General features: G+C 58.9%; 1 protein-coding gene across 25 annotated transcripts in view; it reads left to right on the top strand.

Moving 5' to 3' along the window:
- Positions 1-27,404, top strand: part of PLEC (plectin) — a gene marked incomplete at its 5' end in the record, with an annotated part of 114,721 nt that overhangs the window by 59,042 nt on the left and 28,275 nt on the right. For 9 of the 25 annotated variants that reach the window (XM_083748845.1, XM_083748855.1, XM_083748850.1 and 6 more), the window contains 9 exons: positions 17,013-17,074; positions 18,094-18,108; positions 18,627-18,716; positions 21,034-21,111; positions 21,249-21,341; positions 23,506-23,672; positions 26,181-26,296; positions 26,485-26,591; positions 26,682-26,801. In XM_083748845.1, the coding sequence (XP_083604971.1) occupies positions 17,013-17,074; positions 18,094-18,108; positions 18,627-18,716; positions 21,034-21,111; positions 21,249-21,341; positions 23,506-23,672; positions 26,181-26,296; positions 26,485-26,591; positions 26,682-26,801 (848 nt within the window). Of the gene's footprint in view, positions 1-126; positions 334-575; positions 599-5,549; positions 5,624-10,058; positions 10,231-14,593; positions 14,836-17,012; positions 17,075-18,093; positions 18,109-18,626; positions 18,717-21,033; positions 21,112-21,248; positions 21,342-23,505; positions 23,673-26,180; positions 26,297-26,484; positions 26,592-26,681; positions 26,802-27,404 lie in introns of those variants that run through there. The other 16 variants (XM_083748852.1, XM_083748854.1, XM_083748856.1 and 13 more) reach the window with 8 other exon arrangements.

Here is a 27,404-nt window from a genome sequence, read left to right as displayed (position 1 = left end):
CGCGCCGTCGAGGCTGCGCCGGCTAGGCCGGGCTCAGGCGGCTCCGCAGTGCGGGCGGCAGGCCGAGGGGGGCGGGCCTGCGGGCTGCCCCGGGAGGAGGAGGATCCTGCGCCGGCGGCTCGGGCGGGGCGGCCGCTCGCTCAGCGCCAGGGACTCGGCGTAGCGGCTGCTGCTGCCGTCGGAGCACCTCCGTGCCCTGCTGGGCGTCGCCCCCGGCCTGCGCCATGGATCCCGGCGGCGGCAACCTCTTTCCGTCGCTGGTGGTGGCCGGCCACGCGCTCACGCTGGCCCTGGTCTGGTACCGGCGCCGCGCGGGGAGCCCCGGCGAGGACGGTGAGTGGCGAGAGGGCGCGCGGGCGGCGCTGGGGCCCCGAGGACAGGCGGGCGGGCGCGCGCCGAGGGGCGGGGCGAGGCGAGGCGAGGCGACCGAGCTACCCCTCCCCCCCGGCAACCAAACACTGACACGTGGGCGCGCGCCCATTAACCCCTGCGTGGCTGGAAGGCGCGCCCGCGTGCCGAGAAGCCGGCCCTGGGCAGGAGAGCCGCTCCGTCGGTTGTCAGTCGGCGGCGTCTTGTGCAACGAAGGGATAATGATTCGGTCGGTAGAGTGGAGGACTCTGGACCGCAGAGTTGTGGGTCGGCGCCCCGCGCTGGGCAAAAGAGTCCTGCATTGCAGGGCGTTGGACTAGGTGACCCTCGTGGTCTCGGATTCCGTGGACCCCTGCTTGGCGGCTTTTGGGTGGCCCTTCAGGTCGAAAGCTCTTTGGGTCCCTTCGCTGCCTTCAGTGCCGCTGGCTGAGCTTGGTCGGGGGCCGCGCTCAAGGCGACCTACCTTAAAAGGCTGTTGTGATGAGGGGGGCAGGGGCTCCTCCTGCTGCTGACCTGATGCAGCGCAGCCCGCCTGGCTAGGAAGCCCGTTACTCCGCTTCCCCTGGCTCTCCACGGGGAAGGGAGTCTCACAGAGTCTTCCTCCTCAGCGAGAGTAGCTGGGGTGAGATCCTGCACTCTCTTCCTTTTGGGGCTCCACCAACTGGCCTCTCAAACTGCCCCACTGGATGCCACCCAAGTCGCAGGGGCTTTTCTCCGTGACTCCAAGCTGGAGCATCTTCTAGATAGCAGCAGAATGAGGTCTGCGGAATGAGTTCCCTTCTGAGACCCGTGACGTCATGCTGTGTCCTGCACTGGACTCTGGAATTACCTCTGCCGAGGCAAAGCGCCCCCCTCCATGAGATGGGGGAATGCAGGCACAGCACTGGGCCAGCTGCTTGTGGGGCTGGAGAGGGTCTCTGTTGGGGAGTTGCTGCTCTCTGGGTGCTGACCCCGCAAGGCTGTCTCCACTGCCCATGGGGTCTGCCAGAACCCACAAGGAATGACTGGTGTGGGGGGGGGCTTCACTGCGTGTTCAGCAGCTGCCCACTTGGGTGGGGGCAAGAGGAGTGGGACAAAGGGCAGGTTTAGTTATAGGTATGGGGGGGAGAGAGAATGAGCAGGTGTCCCCCCAGGAAGGAGGAAGGGGTGGCAGCTGCTGCTGCTTCTCTGGCTTTTAAATGGGAGCAGCAAAGCTTTGCCTAAAGATCAGTAGGATTGAATTTCTGTTGGAAGCGCAGGAAAGGAGGAGGTTAATTTCTGGATAGTGAAAGTGATGTTTCTGGTTGGTGACGTGATTGCCTCCCCTGGAATATTTTCCAGTGCCACTTCTGATGCCATCTGACCATCTCCGGAAAGGACACTTCCCCCCTTCGGGGGGGGCATTGGGGAGGCAGGATCTGTTTGGGCCAAACATTCCTGTTTTAGTTTTCTGTTTGGGATGCTGCCTGGTCTTCTGCAAGGGGGTCAGCGCCTGTCTGTCAGACCCCCAGATCTCACTTCTGGGGCCACCCTAGGATGCCGCCCTCACATGTGCCAGTGACCTTTCAGATGAAGGAATGTGGCATTTGGCAGTTCTGTGTTGATCCCACACAAATGTGTGGGGCACTGGGCATCAGAGCTCTTTGCTGGGAGAGCAGGAGAATGCATTTAAATGGCACAGTTTGTTCTGGTAGCGAAAGCACTTTGGGGAGGGGTGATTTTCAGTGGGAAATTGGAGGGGGGAGGATGAGGGAGAGTTTAACCCTCTCCTGCCAGCTGCTCAGGGCTCCACATGTGTAATGTCTTTTTTTTGGCCTTTAGCAAACCCCTTGGGATGGCGGCAGCAGCAGCAGCAGCAGCAGCAATGCCGCCTTCTTCATTCTGTTCTAGCAGGCACAGCACATCTTTCCCTTGAGGGTCCCAGGGAACAGAGGACTGGCAAGGGAAGTGGCATCATGGCTCCCATAAAAGCATGCCAGCCCCACCCCTCTGCCACACGCTCCTTGGGGCACCAGCAGCCTTCTCCTTTTGATGCCAGCTGGGCATGGTCACCTCTTAGCAGCACCTGTGCCTCAGCCTGGGTGGGGCTGTGCCAGACAGCGCAGGTGGCAGCCTCTGAGCATGTTTTCAAAAGGGCGGGGAGGAGCCAGGCTGCTTCTCTGGCTGCGCTTTGGGGCAGGAGGGGGAAGGACTGTGCTCCTGGCTTCCTCCTCTGTTGTCCTGCAGGGTCTCTGGGGCAAAGGTGTCTGTACTTGCTGTGCTTTCTCCCCCCCCCCCCCCGCTAAAGGCTGGAGTTGCATAGCAGTGTCACCACTGGGTGCTCTCCCCCCCCCAGCCTTCTCACGGGGATCATGTGCCAGCCAGCCTTTTGAGCTGGCATCCTTCTTGGGCTCTGTTCCCCCTGCCAGCTGCTGCTGCCCCCAGCTGTTTCCCAGAGTGGGGGAGCCTTCCCTGCTTCTCTTGGGCCCAGCCCAGCCCGCCATGCTGCCCAGTCATGCTGCCTGCATTCAGCTCCAGTTTCACAGCTGCCCTCCCCCTCCCATAGGCCCGGTTCTGTGGTGCCGTTTGGCAAGCAGTGCTGTGCCCAGACAAAGCAGGAGTCCAGGGCTCAGTCTGGGACTTTCTCTGAGCATGTGCAGAGTGCATCTTTCCTTGGTGCTGCAGAACCAATGCCCACCCTTAAGCTTGGACTTCGGGTGCCACAGGGTTTTCAGCTCAGGAAAATTGTGCCGTCTTCATGGTGGTTCTATTCCTGCTTTTAAAGGGTTTTTTGTGGGTTTCTGTACAATGCTCTGCTGTTTTGCAAGAGGCTGCTATATACTTTAATAAACAAACAAATATTGTGTGTGGGAGATCCCCTTCTGTGGCTTAACATCTGCAGGTCCCATGTCTGGCGCAGGCCTTGGTGCCCACCCATGGGTCCTGCTGCTGGTGATGTCTTGGCTTTTGTGACACAAATGAGGAGGTTCCTATGGCTGCCCACAACCCCTGTTTCCCTCTGCCCCTTCTGTCAGAAGCTGAGCTGGTGGTTTTCTCAGAATCTCTGCCACTCTGCCACTCATTCCGGGCACCAGTGTGGGTGGGGCCTTCCCCCATTGCCATGGCAGCCTCCCCCCCAAAAAACACACATCAAGTGTTCAGGAAACCGCAGTCTGGTAGTGCACAGTGAAATTGGAGCTTCCTTGCGTTGAAACTGCCGGTGGTGGTTGGGGACCCACGTGGGAGGGAGGCTGGCAGGGTGGGGAACCAGATGAAGGTTTCATTTTTGGAATAATAATTTTTCAGAGTAGTTTTTACAGTTATATCAAAAATTTCTGATTTGATTATACTATTAGAAATATATTGACTGATAATTATGAAATTATTGTGAGGTTTAATAAGTTAACTGTTTATATTTGGACAACTTTTCTGCTATACTTTATTGGAAGGAGAAAAACAATCATTTCCTTAATAACAATTTAAACCATTTATTTATCTTAAACAATATCATTGTAGCATATGTATCCATGTTTGTTAACTGATGTGGTTAAACAATTTTTTTAAAAAACAAAACTTAGGCTGAATTTTAGCACACATGAAAAACTTAAAACAAATCCTTATTTCCTGATAAATAACCTTTGGCCTGTAATGTAACTTAAATAGAAAACTATCTTTAGAAAGATCCTCCCCCCCCCCCCGGCATTTTATTTTAAAAATCCAATTTGAATACAATTTTTTTTTAATTTAAAAAAACCATTGCTTTTTATCCACCCTGGTGGGGAGGCAGAACATTCTGTGATTTGGATGGGGGCAGAATGGCAGGGCTAGGCTTCTCTTCATATATGGACTATTTTGCTGCATCACTTGTGGTGGTTCAGTGCTCAAGGAAGCAGTCCCTGGCCTGGCAGATAAGCTAAGCTCCTGAATTAGGCAAAAAGCCCACTCAGCATCCTGTTCATCCAATCAAATGCCCAAATGGCCCTGTAGACCTGAAGGAACATCTCCACCCCCATCGTCCAGCCCAGACACGGAGGTCCAGCTCCTTCCCTCACTGCGAGAAGTGAAGCTACAGGGAACAGGCAGAGGGCCTTCTCGGTGGTGGCGCCCGCCCTGTGGAAGGCCCTCCTATCAGATGTCAAGAAAATAAACAACTACCTGACTTTTAGAAGACATCTGAAGGCAGCCCTGTATAGGGAAGCCTTTTAACATTTTATTATGTTTTTATGTATGTTGGAAACCGCCCAATGTGGCTGGGGCAACCTAGTCAAGATGGGTGGGGTACTATTGCTACTATTACTAGGAGAGCAGGTGGTGCTGTGGTCTAAACTCCTGAGCCTCTTGGACTTGTGGTTCGAATCCCCGCGACGATGGGGTGAGCACCCGTTGCTCTGTCCCGGCTTCTGCCAGCCTAGCAGTTCGAAAGCACGCCAGTGCAAGTAGCTAAATAGGTACTGCTGCAGTGCGAAGGTAAACGGCGTTTCCATGCGCTGCTCTGGTTTCCATCATGGTGTCCTGTTGTGCCAGAAGCGGTTTAGTCATGCTGGCCACACGACCCGGGAAGCTGTCTGTGGGCAAACGCTGGCTCCCTCAGCCTGAAAACGAGATGAGTGCCAAAACCCCAGAGTCGCCTTTGACTGGACTTAACCGTCCAGGGGACCTTTACCTTTACTACTATTACTACTAGTAATAATAAACCCACCAGCAGGATGTGGGTCTCTCCCGAGAGCAGCTCTCTCTCCTGATTCCTGGCAGCAGCTCCCCAAGGGTGGAGGGAGAGCGTAGTCACTGCGGCCAGGAACCATGGCTAGCCTTTTCCTGCATGAACTTGCCCAGTCAGTCCTCTTTTAAAGCCATTTCAGTTGGTGACCATCACGGCCTTCTTCCCTTGTCCTTCCTTTGGCGCTGCCCTGAACCCTCCAACATTCAGCTTCTCTGGAAGTCCACACACATTCGGGTGCTGTGAGAGAGGGGGAAAAACCCGTCTCCATCCACTCTCTCCACGTTGTGCATAATTTTATAGAGTCCTACCTCTTACTAGCCTTTTCTCTGGAATACGAAGCTTGAATTGTAGCCTTCCTGCCCAGGAAGCTGCTGTGCCAGTGGGGAGTGGGGTGCTGTCTGGCTCCCCCAAAGTGGGGGACCCCGACGCCTCCTGCCTCCTGCTGTCTCTCTGGACCACGGCTGCTCCTGCGCTTGTCTAACCTTTTGCCTTTGACCTCCAGGGCAATGGCTCACAGAGTCCTCTCTGCCCAGGCCTCCTCGTGGGTGAGCTGGAGCCTTTTCTTGCCCCAGGACTGTAAGTTGTTGCAAGCAACAGCCCTGATTGGAGGGGGGGATCACATGGGCCCCAACCCCCACTGCAAGCTTTGCCCCTCCAGTGAATCAACACCCGTGGTTGTTGATGTTAAATACTACATACTAAAGTGTGTGTTTTGTGTTGTTGTTGTTCCATGGACTTAAATACGTGGTGGCATCTACCATACTTACAGCACTTGAGGGGCTTGTGTCTCAGTGTGTGCAGAGGGAGAGAGTGTTTTGGGCCCCTCTCTGTGTTTCAGCCCCCTGATCATTGTGGCGGATCAGGAGCATAGCCGTCAACTTTTTCCCTTTTATTGCGAGGAATCCTATTCGGAATAAGGGAATTTCACTTAAAAAAAGGGGAAAGTTGCCAGCTATGATCAGGAGCTGACAGAGCAAGGGAGGAAATGGTTTTTTTTGGCAGATGGAGGGCAAAGGACAGCTAGGGCAATGAAGCAGGTGGGCCTGAGGAGGGGTGAGTGTGTGTGGTGCCTCTGGGTTCCTGTCCACTGCTGCCCCAAAGCTCAGCCTGCTGGCGGTCTGTGCTGAATGTCCTACACAGTGCAGAATTGACATGGACTCTGACCAGTGTTGATGGAGGGTTTCTTGGGGGGGTGGAATAGGCAGGCAGGGGTAGAGGGACTTCCAGCTCCTCCTGCTGCTGTCAGGTGGGGGTGCAGCTGAGCCACCTGACAGAGATTCTCCTCTCTGGCTGCTCCCTGCTGATTCTGCTAATCCCTGTTGGGCTGCAGCCTGTTTCTGGGCAGAAAACGTCCGCTTTTTGCTGTTTGCCACCTGCCTGCCTGCCTGCCTGCCTGCCTCCTGTCCTTAGCCCTTTGCCAGGCCTGCTGGGGGGGGGGGCTGCCGCTGCCCTCCCCCCACCCCGTCAAGGTCGCACCTGCCAGGACGCATCAGCTTCCAGGGTGTGTCCAGATTCTTGACTGCCGTGAAGGTCACCTCTGGACTCCGGACAGGGCTGCTGGCTTTCCAGGGGGTGCCTGGCCCCTGTGCCGGTGGGGGCCCTGTGGGGCAAGGCAATCTGGGAGGGGCTGCCCCACCCAGTTCTGTCTTGGGTCTATTTTTAGATGGTGCAGCTTCTGTCTGCAAGCTGGTGAGCGCCGAGGGAGGCTGTTTATCCTGGAAACCAAATAAGAGGCCTGGTTACTGTGGCTGCTGCTAATGGGGCTGTTTCTCCCTCACCAGACCACAGTCCAGACTGCTGTGGGGAACAGGCAGGCGGGGGGGTTGGGGGGAGAGGGACTGGCCTCAGGCCAGGCAGTGGGATTCCACTCTCCCTCTGGACATACCTGGGAACTTGTGGGCCTTCAGTGAAGCTGAGTGTGGGGAGAATCAGTGAAGAGTTAAAGTGTGGCATTTGCTCCCCAGGAGGCAGGGATGGCCCCCACTGGGATGGCCTTAAAAGCGGATGAGACCAATACCTAGAGAGGGCTTTGATGGCTATTTGCCCTGATGGCTCTGCTGTGCCCTGGGACCCATGGAGGGGATTCCTGCTTGCTGGTAAAGGTAAAGGTAAAGGGACCCCTGACCATTAAGACCTGCCAAAGGCCCTTCTAGTCCAGCACCCCTTTCTCCCAGGGGCTGGGGCTGAGTGGGGCCCATATCCTGATATTCGTTGGTCCTGAGGCTGGTGCTTTGCTCCCTTGTGCTCTCTGACCCCACGGGGGGGACCCCACTTTTCTCTAGGCTGGTGACGTGGGATTATTAATAATATTTATTAGTGGAGTTCTCCTGCCAAGGTGAACTCAAAGTGACTTACAGAAAACAAACATTTAAAAACGAAATAAGTGGACATATGACTGTTGAATTTTAGAGTATTTATTTTGTTTGTTTATGTTAAAGAAAACTCAATACAGTAAAAAGCATTTGGGGGGAAAAAAGAAAACTGAAAAAAACGAGAATAAAAACAAGGGCACAAACTACCTAGACCAGGGGTCAGGAAACTTTTTGAGCTGGGGGCCGGTCCACTGTCCCTCAGACCTTGTGGGGGGCCGGACTATATTTTGGGAAAAAAATATGAATGAATTCCTATGCCCCACAAATAACCCAGAGATGCATTTTAAAGAAAAGCACACATTCTACTCATGTAAAACCCTCTGCGGGCTGGATTTAGAAGGCAATTGGGCCGGATCCGGCCCCCGGGCCTTAGTTTGCCTGCCCACGTCCTGGACACTGGCAGATGATATGAGTAAAAGGCAGGTGGGATAGTGGGGCCTCCTGGCTGGGCCTGGCTGGAGGGGTTGTGGAGCCCCCTAGCGGCCACCTGGGGATAATGATGAGACCCTCCGCTTGTGGGTCTCACCCGCAGAGCCTGCTCTTTCCTGTGGGGTGGGAGCAGAGTGGGCAGCCGCACCCCCTGTGCTTGTGCTGCTCTTCTCACGTCCTTCGTGCTGGGAGGGGTTCCCGCTTTTCCTCCGCAGTTTCAGGAGCAGCACCCATCTTCTCCCCCCAACTTCCACGCCCCCAGGTCTTTCTCTCTTTGAGGGGGTGCTTTTTGTTGGGGGGCGGGCGAAGGAAGTCAGACCTCAAGGCTGGGACAGTCAATGCCGCGTCGCGGCAGTGAGCCATGTTGGTGCGTGTGCAGCATAAAGGGCACCTCTGAGCATGTGCAGAGAGCGGGCCTTGGCGGGGCGGTGTGTGGCGCTGCTTTGGTGAGCGGGAAAGGCCGCCTGCGTGCGCTTCCTGTCCCGGACGCAGCACACCCGCCTCCCCAAGTCCTTATTCACTTTTTCCAGCTTCCCGCCCTGCTGTGCCAGAAAAGTGGGGGGCGGCGGATGCTGTTGTGGTGCAGGAATCTGGTTCTGATTATGCCAAGTGACTCAATTGTCCCTCTGCTCCGTGGGGAGGGAAGGGGGGCAGCGGGATCCTGCTGCTGCCCCCTACCCCGCCCAGACCCTGGGAACCAGGCTGGCCCTGAGAATTTCCCAGCGTGACTCAGGGGCCAGGGAGCCCCCTGGGGGCCGGATGCCTGCAGGGAAAAAAGCACCCCCTCTCCCCCCCCCCCCCGCTGCGCTTATCGCGCCCGTTCGCAGCCGCGCGCAGCCTTATCTGTCCCGCGCAGACGCGCACGTGGGAGCGGGGGTCATGCGGGGGGAGCGAGGCCAGATAGCCAGGCTGGCGGGCCTTTCATTGCGCAGGGAGGCCCACGGGGTAGTCGGGGCAGGGCCTCCCACCGTGTCCCGGGGGCTCCCGCTCGTGGGCAGCAGCGAGACCCCACGGGGGCGCCAGAGGTTGCCCAGCCCGGTGCCCTCTGCCCGGCTCTGCAGAGAAGGAGCTTTGGTGGGACTGGCTGACTGCGCCGCGAGGGCGGGAGGGAGGCGAGGGCGTCGCCGGCTCCCTCGCCCGGCGCCCGGCCAAGGCGCTGTTGACGAGAGGGCGACGTGCGGAGTCCCCGCGCGGCTCCAGCGGGGCTTCCCTCGCTCGCGCCCTCGGGGACCGGCTGGCTCGAGTCCCGCCGCGCCCAGCGGGCCGGAGCTGCCTCTGCCGGGGGGCTTCTCGCCGCGCCCCCGAGGGTGGCTCCGGTGGCGCTTGTCGCTCGTCTGCATCCTCCGAGGGCCGGGGAGGCGGCCCGCTCCCCTCTCGGAGGCCACTCCTGGCTTGGTGCCCGCCTGGCATTTCCCGCCAGTCGGCGGAAGGCGGCTGGTTAATGATTATTTCTTTGTCGTTCGTTTCGTTTCTATATCGCTTTGTGTTTTCAAGTCGGCGGCAAACCTCAAAGCGGTTTACAAGCTGCGTGGAAACAGCGAACAAAACCAGAAGGAAAACAAATAGAATGTATCCCTGCACAGCAACACAATTAACAGGAAACCGAGACATTATTTTAATAATTTCGCAACAAGACCCTACAGAGGAAGATACAGTGTCGAATACACATTTAATGCTGCAAAGTTAAGAGCAAAAAATTATTGGAAGGGGACGGGCTTGGGATAGCTCAGTCAGCAGGGTCGTGGCTTCGAGCCCACTTTGGGCAGAAACGTTTCCTGCCCTGCGAGGGGTCGGACTAGATGACCCCCGTGGTTCCTCCCAACTTTGCGATTCTATGAGGATGATTACTAGAGGAAGTCAAGTCTCAAATGCACACTGAAGACAGCACTGGAACAGGCGCGCCCTTTCCCAGAGCCTGTGGTGTTTGTTTTGCGCATCCCGCGGCACTGGGGATCTGCTGCTGGCAGAGCGCTGTGCGCCTGGGGGCGTTTGTCTGTGTGCGCAGTGGCCTAGGTCGCGGTTAGGGTTAGACTAGACGGCCTCTGGGCTCCCCTTTCCCAGTCCACCCAGGCCTGGGCCGTCGGCGGTGCGCATCTCTGGCAGCAGCCGGGCCTGGTGGCGAGGGGCGGGCGCGGGGCGGGGCGCTTCCTGCTGGCGGAGCCGTCGAGCCGGCCGGCCGGGCGGGAGGGAGGGAGCCAGAGCGCGTCGCCATGGCTTCCCGTAGCAGCAGCAGCAGCAGCAGCGCCCTCGGCGGGAGCGCGGAGCCGTCGGTGAGCGCCTACTTCGCCTACAAGCGGGAGGTGCTGCTGGGCGCCTCGGAGTGGCTCTGCGCCCCCGAGCGCTACCGCCAGAACCTTCTCTACAGCCAGCTCTGCTGCGTAGGTAGGTGGGTGCGTGGCTGCCAGCGAGCGGGCGAGCGGTGGGAGGCGGGCACTGCCCGGCAGCAGCTGCACCCCTCCCTCCCTGCTGCCAAGGGTGCGCGCCGTCCAGGCTCAGTCCTCCTCGTCCTCAGCCGCGGCGAGCCGAGGGTTAAAGGGGGCGCGGAACGAGCTGTCTCCGCCTCCCGTCCCCGTAGCAACCAGCCCGCGCACGCGCGCTCCCTCGCAAGGGAGGGAGTCCGGTCTGGGTGCGCGCTCCCGACCCTTCAGAGCCCTTTGCCAGCGCCGCTGCCGGCCAGAGCCCAGGGAGCGCGGTTGACTAGAGTCTCCTCGGCTGGAACCGCCTCTGGCGGGGCTGCCCCATCTCTGTGCCTGGCCTGGCACCTCCTAAGGGGCGCTTGCCACGCGGGGGGGGGGGGGCAGAGGCGCCGCGGGCGAATGGAAGTCTTAAAATACATCTCTATATGCGAGTGTGTTTATTGTTTTTCACAGTGCAGGGAACAGCAAAACAAACTGGCCATTCTTGAGCTCCTTGAAGCAAAGCCCTCCTTCTCTCCCAAGTCCTCCATGCCTTTGGGGTGGTCTCTCTCTGGGGGGCGGGCGGGGCTCAACTCCTGGGAACCATTTTTAATTACAAGGCTGCATTAGATGACTGTGAATCAGTTTCCCCTTCCTTCTGGTGGGCAGGGAGCCCAGAGGAAGCAGCGGCCGGCCTGGTGTCCTGCCTGGAAAATGTTCCTGGTCCGGCTTCTGTCGGCTGGGGAGGAGGAGGGAGCCCCTCCCGCCCTTGGCAGGCTCACCTGGCAGCAAAGGGGAAGGAGGAGCCCGAGGGATCACTGCCAACCCCAGTCCTTTGGCAAATTTGCATAAATTCCTCAGTTTCTGCTCAGGGCTGGGTGTGGACGTCCTCAGCACTAGGAGCTTGCTTGCAGAAAGAAATGTAGCCATACAGTCAGCACGTTGCATCCTTCCTGCCCTGAGGAGCCGAGATCCAAAACACACAGGAGGGAGCAGAGGATGGAGAGGCAAGGGGGAGTGTTCTCCCTTGGACAAAAAACAAGGACCCCGGCCGGGAAGACCAGAGCAAAACAGCAGCCAGTAGGCTTGGTCTTGATTGAAGATTGTCGTGACAGGACTCCCACCTGCCACCAGGTGGAACAAGATGGAAGCCCCAGACAAAAGAGCCCCCAAACTTTTATTAGCTGCTAATCCCCATGTTACACCCCCCCAAACTACATCACTCATACATCACGGTTACATCATGAAAGGGGAGGTCTGGTGGCCGTAATCTGAGCATCCTGACCCTGCCCCATGGTTCCCCTTGCCCTCCACCAAACACCCATGGAGTGTAGCAAAAGAGATATTTACATTTCCCCATTTCCCAGCCAGGTTAATCACACCCTTTTGCCTTCATCTGGGTTTGTTATTTCTGGCATGGCTACCTGTCTGGCCCTCAGGTCTCAGGAGGCCAGGGATTATCCCTCAGGCAGAGGGGCTGCTGAGGAGCTGAGCTCACAGGTCTAAAGGAATTTCTGAAGTTTCCCCAGTGAGCCAGAACATAGAGACATTTATCAGTGGATTCTTACATTTGGTATCATGCAGCAAAGGCTCTTTGAATAGATAGGAAGAAACTGTGATGAAGTGTTTTGTGGGGACGAGTCACAAAAGTGATTGTGCTGATTTTGGTAGTGGGCTGCATGTGCATGATATCTGCTGGAGGGGCATCTCCCCCCCCCACCTATACATAAATTCCTGGAACAGGAGGAAGCATCATTCCTTCTGTTTAGACTGTAAGCTCCTTGGGGCAGGGACCTGCTGCTTTGCCACGGCTGGCTCACCTGCGCAGGCCCTCCGGGGGTTGGACTCAAGCTCCCTCTACTCCCAACGCAGATGCAGGCCAGGAGGGTCCCCCCACCTCCCCACCCTGAGTCAGGCCCTGCCCCCAAGCCTCTCTTTTCAGAGGAGCCTGGCTGTAGAGGCTGAGCTGGCTGTGGGGCAAGGCTGCTGCGTGCAAAGATTTGCCCCACAAGTGCAGCAACTGCTCGGCACCGGAAGGGTGTGCTTACCTGGAGCCCTGAGTCACCCTGGCGTCAGCTCATCTGGAAGGCGCATAGTTAACCCCCTGGAATCTGCTCCCTCCGGGCACAGTGGCTTTGAGAGATTTTGTGGAGGAAGATAAGGCTGTCTCTGCAAGGCGTTGCCTGCAGGTCCAGGGGCAGAATGGGCTCCTGAGGCTTATAAGCAAAGGTTACATTCTTTATCTGTGATTCCTGCATTTGCAGGAGGCTGGAATAGATGACTCTTGAGGAATCTGTTGCCACTCTTGATTCCCTCCAGGGCCTCTGATCAGATTCTGATGCTCTTCTATGGAGAGCCCTGCCCTGCCCCAGTGCTGGTCCAAAGGGGATGAAGGCCTTGAGCCAAAAGCCCCCTGATTTCTCCATGTGCCACACTTGGGGGGGGGGGGCTGCCCTGCTTCCTGTTTGAGAGTGAAGGAGGGGCCCAGAAATGTCCTGATGGAGGAGCTGGTGCCCCTTGGAGTCCTGGCTTGGGGCTGGGCCTGTTCCCATCTCTCCCTGAGGCCTTGTTTGTTCTGTCCTTCCTTCTCCTGGGTTTGCCCAGGGAGGGGCAGCTGGGGGGTGGAGGGAACCACAGGGAGGAGCAGTGTAAACAGCTAACTGCCTCCTGCCTGTTTCCTCTTTTTGCCCCCAGGAGAGCCTTTCTCTCTCCCCCCCCCCCCCCATTCCTTAGCCACTGTGTCCACTGTCTATGGGGTGCTGCTGCTGGTGTGACTCAGTGTGGGCCTTGGCACCAGGGCAGGATGTGAGCAGCGCCCCCACGTCCTCTGGCGTCAGAGTGCAGGCCGCTGGCCCAGATGTGTCGGCGGCAGCAGCTGGAACTTCTCTGTGGTTTCGAAACTGTTGTGCTGCACATTCCTCTGGTGTGCTGGGACCCAGCCCAGTTCTGCTTCTGGGGAGCCAGGCGGGGCCTGGGCCTGGCTGCCCTGGAATGTGCTCCTGGGGCCTGGCGGGGCGGGGGGGGGGGGCAGCCACTGGAGCAGCCGCCGCTGCAGACTTTGCCCTGGGTGTCTCTCTGCTCCCAGCTGCACCGTTGGTGGGGTGGGGTGGCACCCAGTGGCCTTCTCCAGACTCTTCCCTCAAAGGGGGGGGGGATCTGAAGAGGCACTGGGGAGCCATAGGAACAGGAGGATGAAGGCGCTGCCCCCCCAGCCCCCTGAGGTGTGCATGGGGTTCCTGCTCCTTCCCTTGCACCTTCTGCAAGGTTCAGCCCTGCCCCCTCCTCCCTGCCCGCACCTGACAGGGCGCCTCCTGGTGTGAGCGGAGGGGCCCTTGGGAGGGTTGGTGCACAAACACCCCCGCAGCCCTGTGGCCATTAGTTGGGCGTTGCCCCACCAGCAGGGTGAGTCACAGCCCAGCCTCGTGCCAGCCTGGTGCCTCCCCCCCGGGCAAGCTCCAATGCTGTGCCCACGCTTCCAGACTCTGGGCCTGTCAGGATGGGTGCCCCTGAAGGTTGTGCTGAGCGGCCCTGGGAGAGAGCAGCAGGGTGGTGGTGGTGGTGGGGTGCCAGCTATTGCCTCGTGGGCATTGGGAGCCCTGCCTGGCATCAACCTTCTTCCCTGGTGCTAGGAAGACCCGGCCACACCGAGGCTCTGGCTGGCCCATGTGGTGCCCTTTCTGCAAGTTGCTTGGGGGCAGCATCTCATTTTATTTCCACACCAGCCCTGTGAGGTAGGCTAGCCAGAGAGAAGGGTTTTCCCCAAGGCTACCCAGCGAGTGGAGATTCAAACCCAGACCACAACACACTGCCCACCATCATCCCCCCCCCGCTCCTGCCCTCAACCTTGAGAGGTGCTGGACTTTCCTTCATTGGAGGCTTTCAGAACTAGATGGGATGACCACCTGCCCTGGATTATTTAGCTGTGATTCCGGCATTGGAGGGGCTGGACTAGATGGCCTCTGGGCTCCCTTCCAACTCTCCAGTTCTGTGATTCTGCTCAGGGAGCGGAGCTGGTTGGGAGTCCATGAATGAAAGTGGTGGAAGAAGCTCTTCCTTTGGGTATACTCTGGGTGGAAACAGGAGTGCTGTGTTTCCCCTCTGTGTTGATTGCGGAAGCAGAGGGGGCCTGATCCCCCCTTTTTGCTCCCCTTGCTGGGTGCAAGGGGAGCTCTTCATCCAGGCCTCTGCTGCAGGCTGGCCAGGAAGCGGTTAAGTTTTCAGGAAGCCCTCTGGGCAGAGCTGAGGTTTCCTGCCAGCTGGGCTGGGCAGGGGAAGCCCAGTCCCCTCCCTCGAGAGAGTGGTGGGCAGGGCTCAGGGGAGGCGCTGAGGGCCCATCCCGGCTGGGGCAGGGCTCAGGCAGTTGCTGGCGGCAGCATCTAGATGCTGCCAGGAGCCGAGTCTGTTTGGTTGAGCGCCTTGTGCCCGGAGCCTGTGCCCACAGCCGCCGCTGCCCCCACCATGTCCCGGCAGAGGCTGCGCAGCCGAGAGGCAGCGGCCGATGGGCCCCCCACCTCCCCAGGGCTGGCCGACCAGAGCAACTCGGAGGAGAACCTGTACAAGGCTGTCCTCAGGGCGTCCGAGGGCAAGAAAGGTACTGGGTGGGTGCGCTTGAGGGGTTAATGCTGCCCCACCTGGGAGAGAGATGGCGATGGGTGGGGCGTTTTGCATTTTGCCTTTCCCCACAGCTTCCTTCCTTCCTGCGCTATGGGGAAATGGGAGGCTCTGGCTAGGATGAAGGTCCACGAAGGGTTGTGGCTGCTGCCAGGCTGCCTGTTTGTGTGTTCCTGCACATGCACCGCGTGGCAGGGCAGCTGTGCTCCTGCAGGTGCCCTCACCTTGGCAGCGGGTCTGGGGCTTGGGGTGCTGGTGAGGTGCTCTTGACAGGCACTCCAGGGTGTCCCTGGGCTCTGATCCCAGTCTTAGTCAGTTGGCTGCTTTTCCTGAGGCCCTCGGTGTTGGGGGCCCCCTATGCTTGGCACAGCTGGGTCTCCTGGGGTGGCTGTGCTGTGTGTGCCCACCTTGAGTAGGGGCTGTGGCCGCTTTTTTGCTTTCAGACTTGCGTGAGCTTGCCACCTTTTAGTGGGGGCCCTGTGACTTGAACAGGCAGAAATTGAACAGGTTAGGCTCCCCCCCCCTGCAGATTTGCGCCACCAGCCCTCTAAAATCCAGGTGTGTGGGGATATTCTAGGAGAGCTTCCTTGCCCAGCCCCTTAGGAGGCTGTGGGTTCCCAGCCAGGCGTGGGGGGCAGCACATGAGGCCTTGGGGTGGGTTGGGCACTCCCCACACCTTCCCTGTCGGGGTGGGGAGGGGCCGGCCCTGAGCTTCCAGGGCTCTGCTTCTGCTGGGCAAATCCCAGCCTGCAGGAGGAAGGGAGCGAGACACAACAAGCCAGCCCCTGGTCTGGCCCGGAAGCCATGGCAACCGGTCACATGGGGGCTGAGCCAGGCAGGGGATGGCCGAGGGGTCTCCTGGGGGCAGAGAGGGGCACCCAGTGACCACTTAGCTGGATTGCTGGCCCAGGTGGCGTCCTGTTCCCTGGCAAGACCCCCCCCCAGGGAATCCTGTCTTAGAGTCATGAAACTGTGGAGTGGCAAGGGACCTCAGGGGTCATCTAGTCCAACCCCCTGTCCGAGGGCGCCGTGGGGTTGAGGCAGACTGTGCTCACACCAAGTTTGGGCAGAGGAGCCATGATTCTTTCTGCCACCTCTTACAGGACAGGGTCTTTCCAGGAGGGTGGGGTTTTTTGGGTGCTCTCTTCCATTTCCACCTGTGCAGCTGGATTCCTTTCTCCCTGGGTGCCCCATTGTTGTCACGGGGGGGGGGGGAACATTCCTCCTGATTGCTGTGGCCTCTTTGAGCTTCCAGTGGCCCATGAATGTGGCCCTAGCCATGGACTTGGGTGACTGGACGGGGACTATAGCCAGACCCACGGGAGGTGGACCTGCTGGTGGCACTTCACTGGGACCCCCGAAAATGTCTGTGGGCCCCGTGCCCTCGTGGGGTGCTGGTTTGGAGGCGTCCCAAGGGCCAGGGGGAAGGACTCTGGCCCAGCAAAGCCCCTCAGGCCTGGCTCCCGGTGTGCAGCTGGCCGGAGGAGGAGGGGCTGTGGTGGCGAAAGCAGAGGGCACAGAGCAAGCGCAGGACTTTGGAAAGCTGGTATCACCGGATAAAGTTCATCAGTTTTGTTGCCTTAATTAGTTTTAATTGGATTTTGAATACATGTGTGGTTAATTGTCGTTGCTTTGCATTTTATTGTCTTACTATCTTCCTTCGCGGGTCGTGCAAACTGCTATTCCGAATAATGCTTTTTTTAGGGCAGAGTGGGGGGTGCTGGGCATGAGCTTATGGGACTGAGGGGGCAGTGGATCCCAAAAGTGTGGGGGTCAAGGGGTGCAGATGACCCTGAACTGTGGACCTGATGGTCTGAGGGGGAGGGCAGCTTCCTCTGTGAGTGTGGGGGGAGGCCTTTGTGGGAGGGGCCGGGGGCCCCTCTTTTTCTCTTGCTGGGGGCCTTGGCTTTTGTGCCAGGCCTGCTAAGGGTGATGGTGCAAGGGGCTGGCACCCGGTGCCTGAGTCACTCTTGCATTTCCTTCCTGTTGCATCGGGTGAATCACTTCCCTGCGCCTGGTGGTGATTCTGGCTACGACTGCCCTGCCGCCACCTCCCCCCTCCGCAATTTCCTTCCTGGAGGTGGGGGCTGCCCCCAAACTCTCTCTGAGCTGCTCCCTCCAGCCCCTCAACTCATGTCCGCCTCTCCTCTCTTGCAGATGAACGGGATCGGGTCCAGAAGAAAACCTTCACCAAATGGGTCAACAAACACCTTATCAAGGTAAGGGCTGGGGACACCTTCCCCTGCATCCCCCCCCAAAAAAAAATCCCAGGGAGATGGCTGGCCAGGCTGAGAGCCTCTCAGGGCTGCAAAGCGAGAGAGAAATATATTCCAACTAAATCAACCTGAGGACATTCTGGCTGGGGGGGGGGGGGCTTTGGGTGGGCAAAGACCCAGCTTTGCCAAGGACATGGGGGGGGCTGGTTGAAGGTTGCCTCTTTCTCTTCCCTCCCCCACTCCCCTGGCAGACAACCATCCCATTCTGGATCTGACACACCCCGTATTTCCTTCCCCTCTGGTGGAAAGAACACCCCCCCAACCCGCTTCACTTCTGAATGGGTCTATTATCTCTGTGGTTGTGGGGCGTGGTCTGCCCCCCTCCCCCCCGCCCAGTCCTGTGACTCCTGTTGCCAGAGGTGCCCACAGAACTGTAGGATTGTCAAACTGGGAGGGACCCTAAGGGTCATCTAGTCCAGCCCCCTTGCAATGCAGGAATCACAGTCACTTTGGGGGGGGCTGTCCTCCTCCTCCCTTTGGGGCTGCAGGCCCCATGGCCCCCAACACCCAGGCCCTACAGTGTCTTGCCAGCCAGTGGCACCTGGGGGGCAGCCCCATCCCCGGAAGGGACTCCTTTGCTTTGAAACCTTGGCAATATCAGCAACATGAGCTGAGCTGACCATCAATTTCAGTGGGTCTCCTCTGAGTAAAAGCTGAATGCATTCGTTGGGATGGGGGCTCTTCTCTCCACCACCAGCAGCCTCATGAGAGGTAGAAACCTGCCCAGTGGGACCCTGATGCTCCTGGCCACGTGGTGCCCCTGCCAGGCCTGGCGGGGCAAGGGCTGGGATGGCCAGTGTTGACCCACCAGTGCCAGGCACCAGGCAGGTTCCATCCCTTGGCATGCTGTGCCCCCCGGGCTCTCTCTGGGGCTGTTTCCTCTTCTTCCTAACCTCTTTCTCTCTCTTCCTGCCTCCTCTCCTCCTCTTCCTCTTCCTCTTCTTCCTCCTTCCTGGCAACAGCACTGGCGAGCAGAGGTAGGTGCCCAGGGCTCTGTCTTGCTCTCTCCTCCTTTCTCTCCATATTTCCTTCTGCTCTGTCCATCCAAACGCCCAAAAGTGCCTCGGGGAGAGTCAGGCCGCTGGCCGGTGACTCCCTGCCCTCCCTCCCCGTTTCCCCAGGGCGGGGGCTCTCACAACTGTCCTGCTGCTGAACTGCAGCCCCCACCCTTGCCCTGTGCTCCCCCCAGGTGGCTGCTGCTGCCAGGAGGGTCTGCAGAACTAGGGATCTGCTCGGAGGCACGTGCTGACGGTCCCTAAGAGTGGAGAGGGGATCCCTTTTGGGTCAAACATTTTAAGATTGGCCAGGCCTGGGGGTGGGGGCTCCTTTCAGGATGGAATCAGTCCCCCCTGTGTGGTTGGGGCCTGGGGTCCCTAGAGAGGTTGGGGAGAGGGTAATTTCAGGCCTTGCCCTTTGCTTGCTGGTGGTAAAACGGTGGGAGGGGGGCTGGCTGGCTCCCCCCTGCCAGTCCTGACTCTCTCTTTGCCCCTTCCAGGCCCATCGCCACGTCAACGACCTCTACGAAGACCTCCGCGATGGGCACAACCTCATCTCCCTCCTGGAGGTGCTCTCAGGAGATACTCTGGTACGTAGAAACCTCCCCCCCCAGGGGGACGGGCAGCCCCCATTGTATCCCCAGATAGCAGGAAAGCAAGTCTGGCCAACAGGGCCCCCTCCGAACGCTGCACTGCCCCCCAGCTCCTGCTGCCTCCCCCCGGAGTGTTTTAGACCCTTCCTCTCCTGCCTGCTCCCCCCTTTCCATTGCCCTCCTGCTTGGGGCTCCCCTCTCAGACCCCTCTCCCTGGGGTCCATGTCCCTGCTGAGCCTGGAGTTGCCAGCTCCCAGGCAGACTTTTTTTTGGGGGGGGGAATGTTCCCCCATCCAGTGCTCTGTGCCTGCCAACTCCATTTTGCAGCCCACCTGAGTCTGAGAGTCCAGCTCTTTCTTTAAAAAAAGGGGGGGAAGCATTGGGGGGGCAGGAAGGGTGCTTATTTGCTCTGGCGCATCTGCTCCCCCCCATCTTCCTTTAAAAAAACATAATTTGCATTTGATTTTACTAATGTAAAGATACAACAATACCAAATAGATGTCCATATTTAGAGATTTCTTGGAACCTCCAGACTTGCCTCCATTCTGGGCCCTGTGGGCAACATTTTCAGCTGCATATTATTTCATAATCCATATTTTACAATTGTCCGTAGTAATTGTTACGTTACAAGTGTTATTAGAATCCTCCTAATGTTTTAATCTGCTTGCAGGGGTCTCCTAAATACGCCCCCCCAATCCTCCAGTCCTCTGCCCACAGTCCGTCTGTGCCCCACTTGCAGGGGGGAGGGATGCCCTAGAGAAGCCTTGGCGAGTGGCAGCAAGTGTGGGGCAGAGGCAGGCAGAGAGCCCTGGAGCCCCTTAGAGGAATGGGGACCCCAAGACCTGCTCAGGCTCCCTTTGGGGTTCAGAGCACCCACCCCACTTCCACAACTTCAGAGGCCCAGAGAGTTAGTTTGAGGAGGCGTCGCCCACCTTTTGCCCCAGGAACTTTGCAGCGCAACGCTGGGTGCCTGCCCTGCCAGGGAATAACAGCTGCTCACCTGCCGCTCTCGTCTTCGGTTGCTCCCCCCGCCTCCCCCCTCTGTCTATGCGCTCTAACACCATAACTCTTGTGCGCTGCACGGGGGTCTCTCTCTCTGTCTCTCTCTCTCTGCTGCCCGCTCTGTTGGTCTCTCCTCCCGGCGGGACTCTGCCTTCTGACTGCTGCCCTTTGGCCTCTGCCCCCCTCTTTGCTCGGCTCCCACCTGCCGCCGCCCCGTAGCCCAGAGAGCGCGACGTGATCCGAAACTTGCGGTTGGTGAGTGGTTCTGCTCCGCCCCCCCTTGTCGCTTTCTGCATGGCATTGCACCCGCCACCCGCACGCCTGCCCTGGGTTGAGCTGCTGGGTTGGGTGCCAAGGAGTCCCGCCTCCCTCTTGCTGGCAAAGAAGTGCTGTTGCTCCCGCCTGGCACACGGCCAGAGGTGCCACCTCCCAGGGGCTGAGCTCTTTGGGGGGTCCCAATATTTTGGGGGCTCCCCAATGCTCAAAAGGCTGGAGGAAGAGCTGTTGGCCATTGAAAGCATGCAGCCCCCACATTCGCCTCTGCTCCTGGCTCCTCCTAACATCCTGACATCACACGCACGGTGGCGCCCCCTCCATTCTCCCTCGAAGGTTGGTGCCCACGGCTAGCTAATGCCAGGCCTGGATGGAGGACGGACATTGTCCCCCTGCCTCCAGCCATGTGGCTATTGAAGGAGTTAGCCTCCCTTTGTGCCCATGGCGGGGGCAGAGGGGAGCCCCAAAACCCACCAGGGTATGGGCATCAGGGTGCTAAATGGGAGGGGGGAGGGCCAGTGAAGGGGGTGGGCCAGTGAAGATCCCAGCAAGCCATTGCCCAGCCCCCCAGGTTTGGCTTCAGCCAGGCTTGGCGGGGGGGGGGGGGGCAGGATCTGTGCTTGCAAAGAGGGAAGAGGGCTTCTCTGTATCTGCATCCTTCCTCTTCTCCTTGTGCCAGCCCCATAGCTGGGCAAGGGTAGGGGGTTCCTCAGATGGGCCAGTGTATGGCGCAGGAAGCAAGCCAGGAAGGGGGGGAGGAGGCGGATGACAGAAGCCTTTGCACTGGCTCTGCCTGAAGGTGTCCGGTGGGGGGGGGAGGAGGGGGGAGCATTTCCTGGACATTGTTCTCTGACTTGTGTCTGGCAGGAAGGATTTGGGGGCTGTCTCCCCCTTCTTTCCTCCTGCTGTGCTGGGATGCTCTGCTGGGGAGGCTTGTTTGGACCAGGGCAGGGTTTTTTTTGAGGGGGGGGTCACTGCGCCCTGATGTGGAGCCTGGCAGGGCAGAGACACTGACTTCCCTCCCGCTCCCCCCCTGCAGCCCCGCGAAAAGGGCCGGATGCGGTTCCACAAGCTCCAGAATGTGCAGATTGCCCTGGATTACCTGAAGCACCGGCAGGTGAGACCCGGGAGCTGGTGGAGGGGCTGGGGGTCAGGGAGGGAGGGAGGGAGGGAGGGAGTCCGGCCTGCCCTGCCCTGAGGGGTTGGGGGGTGCTGGAGCCCCCCTAATAATGGGCGTGATGTGCCATTTCCCAGGTGAAGCTGGTCAATATCCGGAACGATGACATTGCGGACGGAAACCCCAAGCTGACTCTGGGACTCATCTGGACCATCATCCTCCACTTCCAGGTGAGGGGGGACACTGAGGGGATGCTGAGCCCTGGCATGGGAAATGGGCCTGGGCGCAGCTATGCCAGAGTCTGCCTGCCTTGTGGTGGCCCCTGAGGCCTGCCAGCCGGAGACCTGGCTTGTCAAATGCAAGATGGTTCTTTTAAAATTAGATTCAGAAGCAATACAAACGCAAGTGGGTGAGAAGATTACATATTTTATTCTGAACAGCAAGTAAAATATACATTAGCAAGCAGCACTTCAACCTGCCACTGGGAAGCTCAAAGAAGTGGCAAAGTGACCCCCCCCCCCGATAGTCTTCCTTTGCCCAACCCTCTGGCCATGAGTCCGTGCCCAGCTTCTCACTGCCATGCTCAAAAACTAGATATTTTAGAGAGGCCGTGCCCTGTTAGGGCCAGGACAGGTTTGGCTACCAGCTATTCTACATCAAAGACCAAAAGCCAGGCCACACATCAAAGACTTTCCCTGACCAGTGCCGTTTGCCAAGAGACCACACATCAAAGACTTCTTTGCAAGGGATAGAGAAAGTAATAAAACACAGATAACCAGAGCCAGGAAGAGTTGAGCCTGTCAGATCACTATCTCCTCAAAATCACAACAATCTTCTGGAATAAGTTCCCCATATTCTTCATTCCATGCCAGGGCAGGGCAGGGAGGGTCTTCTGAGGGGAAGGGAATAATAATAAATAATAAATTTTATTTATACCCTGCCCACCCCAGCCAAAGCCAGGCTCTGGGTGGCTAACACCAATAAAATCACAGTAAAAACATAATAGGGGGAAAGAAAAAAAAACACTCCAATTTAAAATACAGGTTAAAATGCAATTTAAAATGCAGTCTCATTTTAAAAGTAGCCAATAGATCAAGGTGCAGAATCCCCTCCCAAGCTCCTGTCTCTTGGCTTGTTGGTCATCCGGATCTCAGACAACACAGTCAAACAGATCAGTCACATTGAGTTCCAGCGAAGAGTCTTGGCTGAGTTGTGGCCCAGCCCCACAGTTCAGTCCCCCCCCCCCCGGCTCAGGGAGCTGCTCCACCTCGTGGGCTGGGCCCCCTCAAGATGCACCAGCATTTTAAGACAAGGGACAGTGGGGTGCAGTGGTTAGAGGGCCAGACGAGGACCTGGGAGTGCGGCGTTTGAGTCCCACTGCCCTGCAGGGGTGTTCTGGGGGTTAAATGAGCAGGATTAAACTATTCTCTGTGGCCCCGAGCTTCTCAGAAGCAAAGATGAGGTGTAACTGGAGCAAAACAACCAACCAATCAGTGAATTGTGGGAGGTTGGGAGGATAGGAGAGGCTTTGCCTGGGGGGCGCTGTGCAATGGAGGGCTCTGCTGCAAAGGCCCCTCCCTCGCTGCCTCCTTTCCTCCCCCCCTTCTTTTATGCAGAGTGAGGGTGCATAGAAGGAGAGCCAGGAGAGAGGCTCTTGCCCCCCATCTTGTGGAGCCTTGTGGGAGGGAGGGGCACCCTGAGGTGCTGCTGGGGAGGAGCACTCTGGGTGGGGCCGCTGCTGTGAGCTGTGGTTGCAGCCGGAGAGCGGTCTGCGGCTGGCTGGGCCTGACTCACCCTTGCTCCAGGGGACACAGATTTTCCAGCGCTAGACGCTGATGCAACCACCTTGGCTTGTGCCCCAGAGAAGAGGGGGGAAGTGGGGAGAAGGGAGGGGGGCACGTGCCCCTTGGGGGACCCGGTGGGCACCCCTCTCTGCATCTGGCAGCCACTGTGAGAACAGGATTCTGCCTTGATCCAGCCACATAAGGACACCAGCAGAGCCTGCTGGATGAGACCTGAGGGGCCCCCTTTAGTCCAGCCCCCGTCCCCACAGGGGCCAACCAGATGCCCCAATGCGGAAACCCACAAGCAGAATTGGAGCAAAGAGCAGCCCTCTGCCCTCCCTCAGGCCCTTCTGGCTCAGTAGGCAGGCAGGATGCCCAGGGAGAAGGTGCCCATCCTCGCTCTGCCCTGCTTGGGTGTCCGATGCCCGTTTCTCCTGGGCGACTGGTGTCCCTGCCCAGTGTGCAGAACACACATATCCATTCCTCCTCCTCAGCCCCCTTGGCATGGGCAAGTGGGGCTGCTGGGGGTTTTTGCTGCAGAACGATGCTGGCCCTGGGTGCCCCCCATCGGTGCCTGCCCACCTCACCCCTCAGCTTCCCTCGCCCGCAGATCTCGGACATCCAGGTGAGCGGCCAGTCGGAGGACATGACTGCCAAGGAGAAGCTGCTGCTGTGGTCCCAGCGGATGGTCGAGGGCTACCAGGGCCTGCGCTGCGACAACTTCACCACCAGCTGGCGAGACGGGCGCCTCTTCAACGCCATCATCCACCGCCACAAGTAAGGGGGGGTCTGCAGTAGGGGGGAGTTTCATTCAAACACAAATCTGGATGCAGGAAAAGCAGGATATACGCCTCTCAATGCTGTTCGCCCGATGACTCAGACGCAGCCCAGCCCTCGAGGGAGACCCTGTGGGTTTGTGGTTTGGTGGAGGGATGGAAAAGAAGGGGAAGTGAGACACCGTGAAGTGGGGGGGGGATCAGGGGGACGGAATGGGGAAGGAGATCTGGAGAGGCAGCAGAGGAAAGGGAAAGCAATCCCCACATGCCCCACATTTCCGGCTCCCCCAAATTTCCTTTCTCTTCAGAAAGGTGCTTGAAGGTTGAGAGTAGAAAGAAGGGGGTCAGCATGCATTTTCCCCAGCCCCCCAATTCCCTTCCATCCCTGCAACTAGTCTCAGCTGGCCTGACTCTGGCTCTCGGTGGTCTGCTAGGGGCAGAATGGCCCCCTCTGCTGCTTCTCCCTCTGGGTGAGCCCTGGGCCCCCCTGCAGAGCAGTGCGGGCATTGCAGGCGGGGACTGCAGCCCCCACTCTGCACTGCTGGGGGGACCCCCTTCCATCTCTTCCTCCTGCCCCCCTGCCTTCCTCTCCCCCCCCCCGAGAGCTTGCCTGCACCCACTTGGCTTGTTTGCTCAGAGGTGGCCTGGAGCAGGGGAGAAGGCGGGTGGGGGGCTGCTGTCCTCCTGCACCTTCTGTGCTCCCCTTCTGCCCCCACTCTGGGTCCCCAAGAATTGTGGGGAACACCTCTCCCCCCACCCCAGCCCCAGCCTGGAAGAGTGTGGGTCCTTCAGGGAGAAGGCTGCTGGCGGTGGGCCGGATGGCAATGGCGGATCTGCAAAGCTGCAACAAGTCTGAGCCTGGCGCCCGCCTGCCCCACCTTCCCACACGTGGCTGGGAGCAGGGCGGGGATCCGGCCCACCCTGCCTGCGTGCTCCATTTGGAGCAGGGAGTGCAGTGGGGCCAGAGGCAGCAGCCGCCTTTGCTGCTCCCTCCTCCAAGCGCGTGGGCATGAGTGGGCATTCGCGTGGCAGGCGCCAGGCCAGGCGGCGGGGCCTGGTGGGGTCCGGATCCCTGCGAGCCAAGGAGGAGCGGGTGGTGATGGTCTGTGAGGAGGTGCCCACCGTGGACTCTGGGCTGCGGGCACAGACGCTGCTGCGCGCCAACGGGGCTGGCGAAGAAGGATGGGCGCTGGCAGGAGGCCGGAACGTCAGCGGCTCCCTGTACTCCGTCCATTCCACGCTGCGGCTCCAGGAAATGTAGGAGGGTCTCCTAGCCCCCCCCATATTCCCCTGCGCTCCCCCCTCTCCTTCCTGTAACTGTGTATGGGGGGTGTCAGTTGGGGGCTTCCTAGCCAGGTTAAGGGAGGCGCTCTGTGCTCAATCCCACCCTGACTCTGGCCCTGGGGAATAGGAAGTCCCTCCCCCCCTCTCCTTATTGTGATGTGGGGGGTGGTCCTTCCCATGGGGTTCCCATGGGGCTGGGAAGGAGCAGCATCTTTGCAGGGGGGTGGAGGATTTTTGTTTTGTTTTTGTTTTGCCCTCCCCTTTGCCCCATGGCTTGGCTCACTTACCCGAGCACCGCGGGAAGTTTCTTCTGTGCTCTGCCGCCTGGCGTGTGGCAGCTCCTGCTCCGTGCCACCTGGCTGGGATTGTTGGGGCTTACCTGGAAGGATACAGCCAGGTGTGATCCTGCCTTGGGCTGGGCTCCTGCTTCTTGCTAGCGCTTGCCTGCTGCCGCTTGCTGCCAGGAGATGCTTCTGAGCTGAGGGGAGGCATCTCCTGGCTGCCCCCCCCCCAGCTTTGGCCTAGGACTGAGCAGCCGTTGCTGCAGTTTGGGGGGAGGGAGCTTGGCCAGGCTTCTAAATTCAGCATGCCCCTGCCCTGAATACCCCTACCTTTGGGGACTCAAGAAGGTGCATTTTAACCTATATTTTAGATTGTTCCCCCCCCCCATTATGTTTTTACTGTAATTTTACTGTTGTGAGCCGCCCCGAGCCTGGCTCTAGCTGGGGAGGGCCGGATATAAATAAAATTTATTATTACTATTATTATTATTATTATTATTATTATTATTATTAGGGAGTTGTCCCCCCGCCATCCTTCCCTTGGGTTTTCTGCTGGACGCAAGGATAGAGGGAGTTGTTGGACACCCCCAGAGGTCAAATGCCTGTTTTCCTGTGGGACTTCTTCAGCCTTTCCGACGTCCGGGATGCTGCCCCACTGGTGCCCACCAAGGCTCTCCCCAGTCAGATAGATAACTCCCTGCCCTTTTCAATATCTTGTGGGCAATGGGTGTTTTGCCTGTTAGGGGTGGGCAGTCCTGAGTGCTGCCGGTTTTCCTGCTGTCAAAATGGGTTTGCTTTGGTGTCCATCGCTGTTCCTTAGATTTCCAAGTGTGCTGCTGCCCCCCCAAAGTTGAAAGCCCCTTGAAAGGGTTGGAAGGGCTATCTGGTGCCCCCCCTACAATTCAGGAGTGGCAGCTCTGAACCCTCTCCTCTCCCCCCAACAGGCCGATGCTGATTGACATGAACAAAGTGTACCGCCAGACCAACGTGGAGAACCTGGAGCAGGCCTTCTCCGTGGCCGACCACGAGCTGGGAGTGACGCGGCTGCTGGACCCAGAAGGTGCGTAGGGATGCAGAACAATCGTGGGGTTGGGGAGGACCCCGAGGGTCATCCAGCCTCACCCCCTGCCCCACAGGAGTCGCAGCTGAAGGGGAGTGGGCGCCTGTGTGGGTGGCCAAGTGGGCACAGCCTGGCCCCTCTGTGGAGGGCGTTTGGGGGCTGATGGCCGCTCTCCTGCCCTCTTGCAGACGTTGACGTTCCTCAGCCCGACGAGAAGTCCATCATCACCTACGTCTCCTCTCTCTACGATGCCATGCCTCGCGTGCCCGACGTGGTGGATGGCGTCAAGGCCAACGTGAGTGAGGGCATTTGGGTGGGCAGAAGTGGCCAGGGCAGGGGCTTGGGGTTGGGACCCTCCTCTGACACCTCCCTCTCGCCCCGCCAGGAGCTGCAGCTGCGCTGGCAGGAGTACTACGAGGTGGTGACGCTGCTCCTGCAATGGATCCGGCACCACACGGTGATCTTTGAGGAGCGCAAGTTCCCCTCCAGCTTTGAGGAGATCGAGGTGAGAGATCCACCCCCCATCTTGGCCCTAGCCCACCTCTCCCACCAAGACTGGGCCCACCTGAGCCCCCGCAACCTTGCTCTCCCTGGCAGGATGCCCCCCACGACCTTTCCCCCTTTGGCTCTGCCCCAGTCGCCTGCTTCCAAGCCTGTCCCTCCAGGCTGCGTCTCCTGAGTCAGGGCCGGGCCGGTGGCTCCCCTCCTCGGCTCCCTTCCCCCTTCCCTGGCTGGCACCGGATGAAAGGGCAGGCTGTGCGCTCCCTCCTCCTTGGTCATGAGAGGATCCTGGCGGCTGCCAGCGTTAGGGCAGGCGTGCCCAGGCAGGGTGCCCAGGGGAAGGAGGCCCAGGAGTGCGAGTTTTACGGGCTGCTCTGGCAGAGGTCCAGGGGGCCAGGCTGAGTGCCGCCCAACAGCATCCGGGTACCTCTCTGGCCCTGGGCTGCCATAGAATCGAAGAACGGTAGAGTTGGAAGGGACCCTGGGGGTCATCTAGTCCAGCCCCCCCTGCAAGGCAGGAGCTGCAAGTTAGGAAGCCACTAGAAAAGCAGAACAGGAGGATTGTGGGGAAGAGGCATCTCTCAGTGGCTGGACAGGCAAGAGGTCC

The sequence above is a fragment of the Podarcis gaigeae genome (genome assembly GCF_964106915.1).
Source record: "Podarcis gaigeae genome assembly, chromosome: 7".
NCBI lineage: Eukaryota > Metazoa > Chordata > Lepidosauria > Squamata > Lacertidae > Podarcis > Podarcis gaigeae.
Note: the sequence above shows the minus strand (reverse complement) of the source record. Positions and strands in the feature narration are given on the sequence as shown.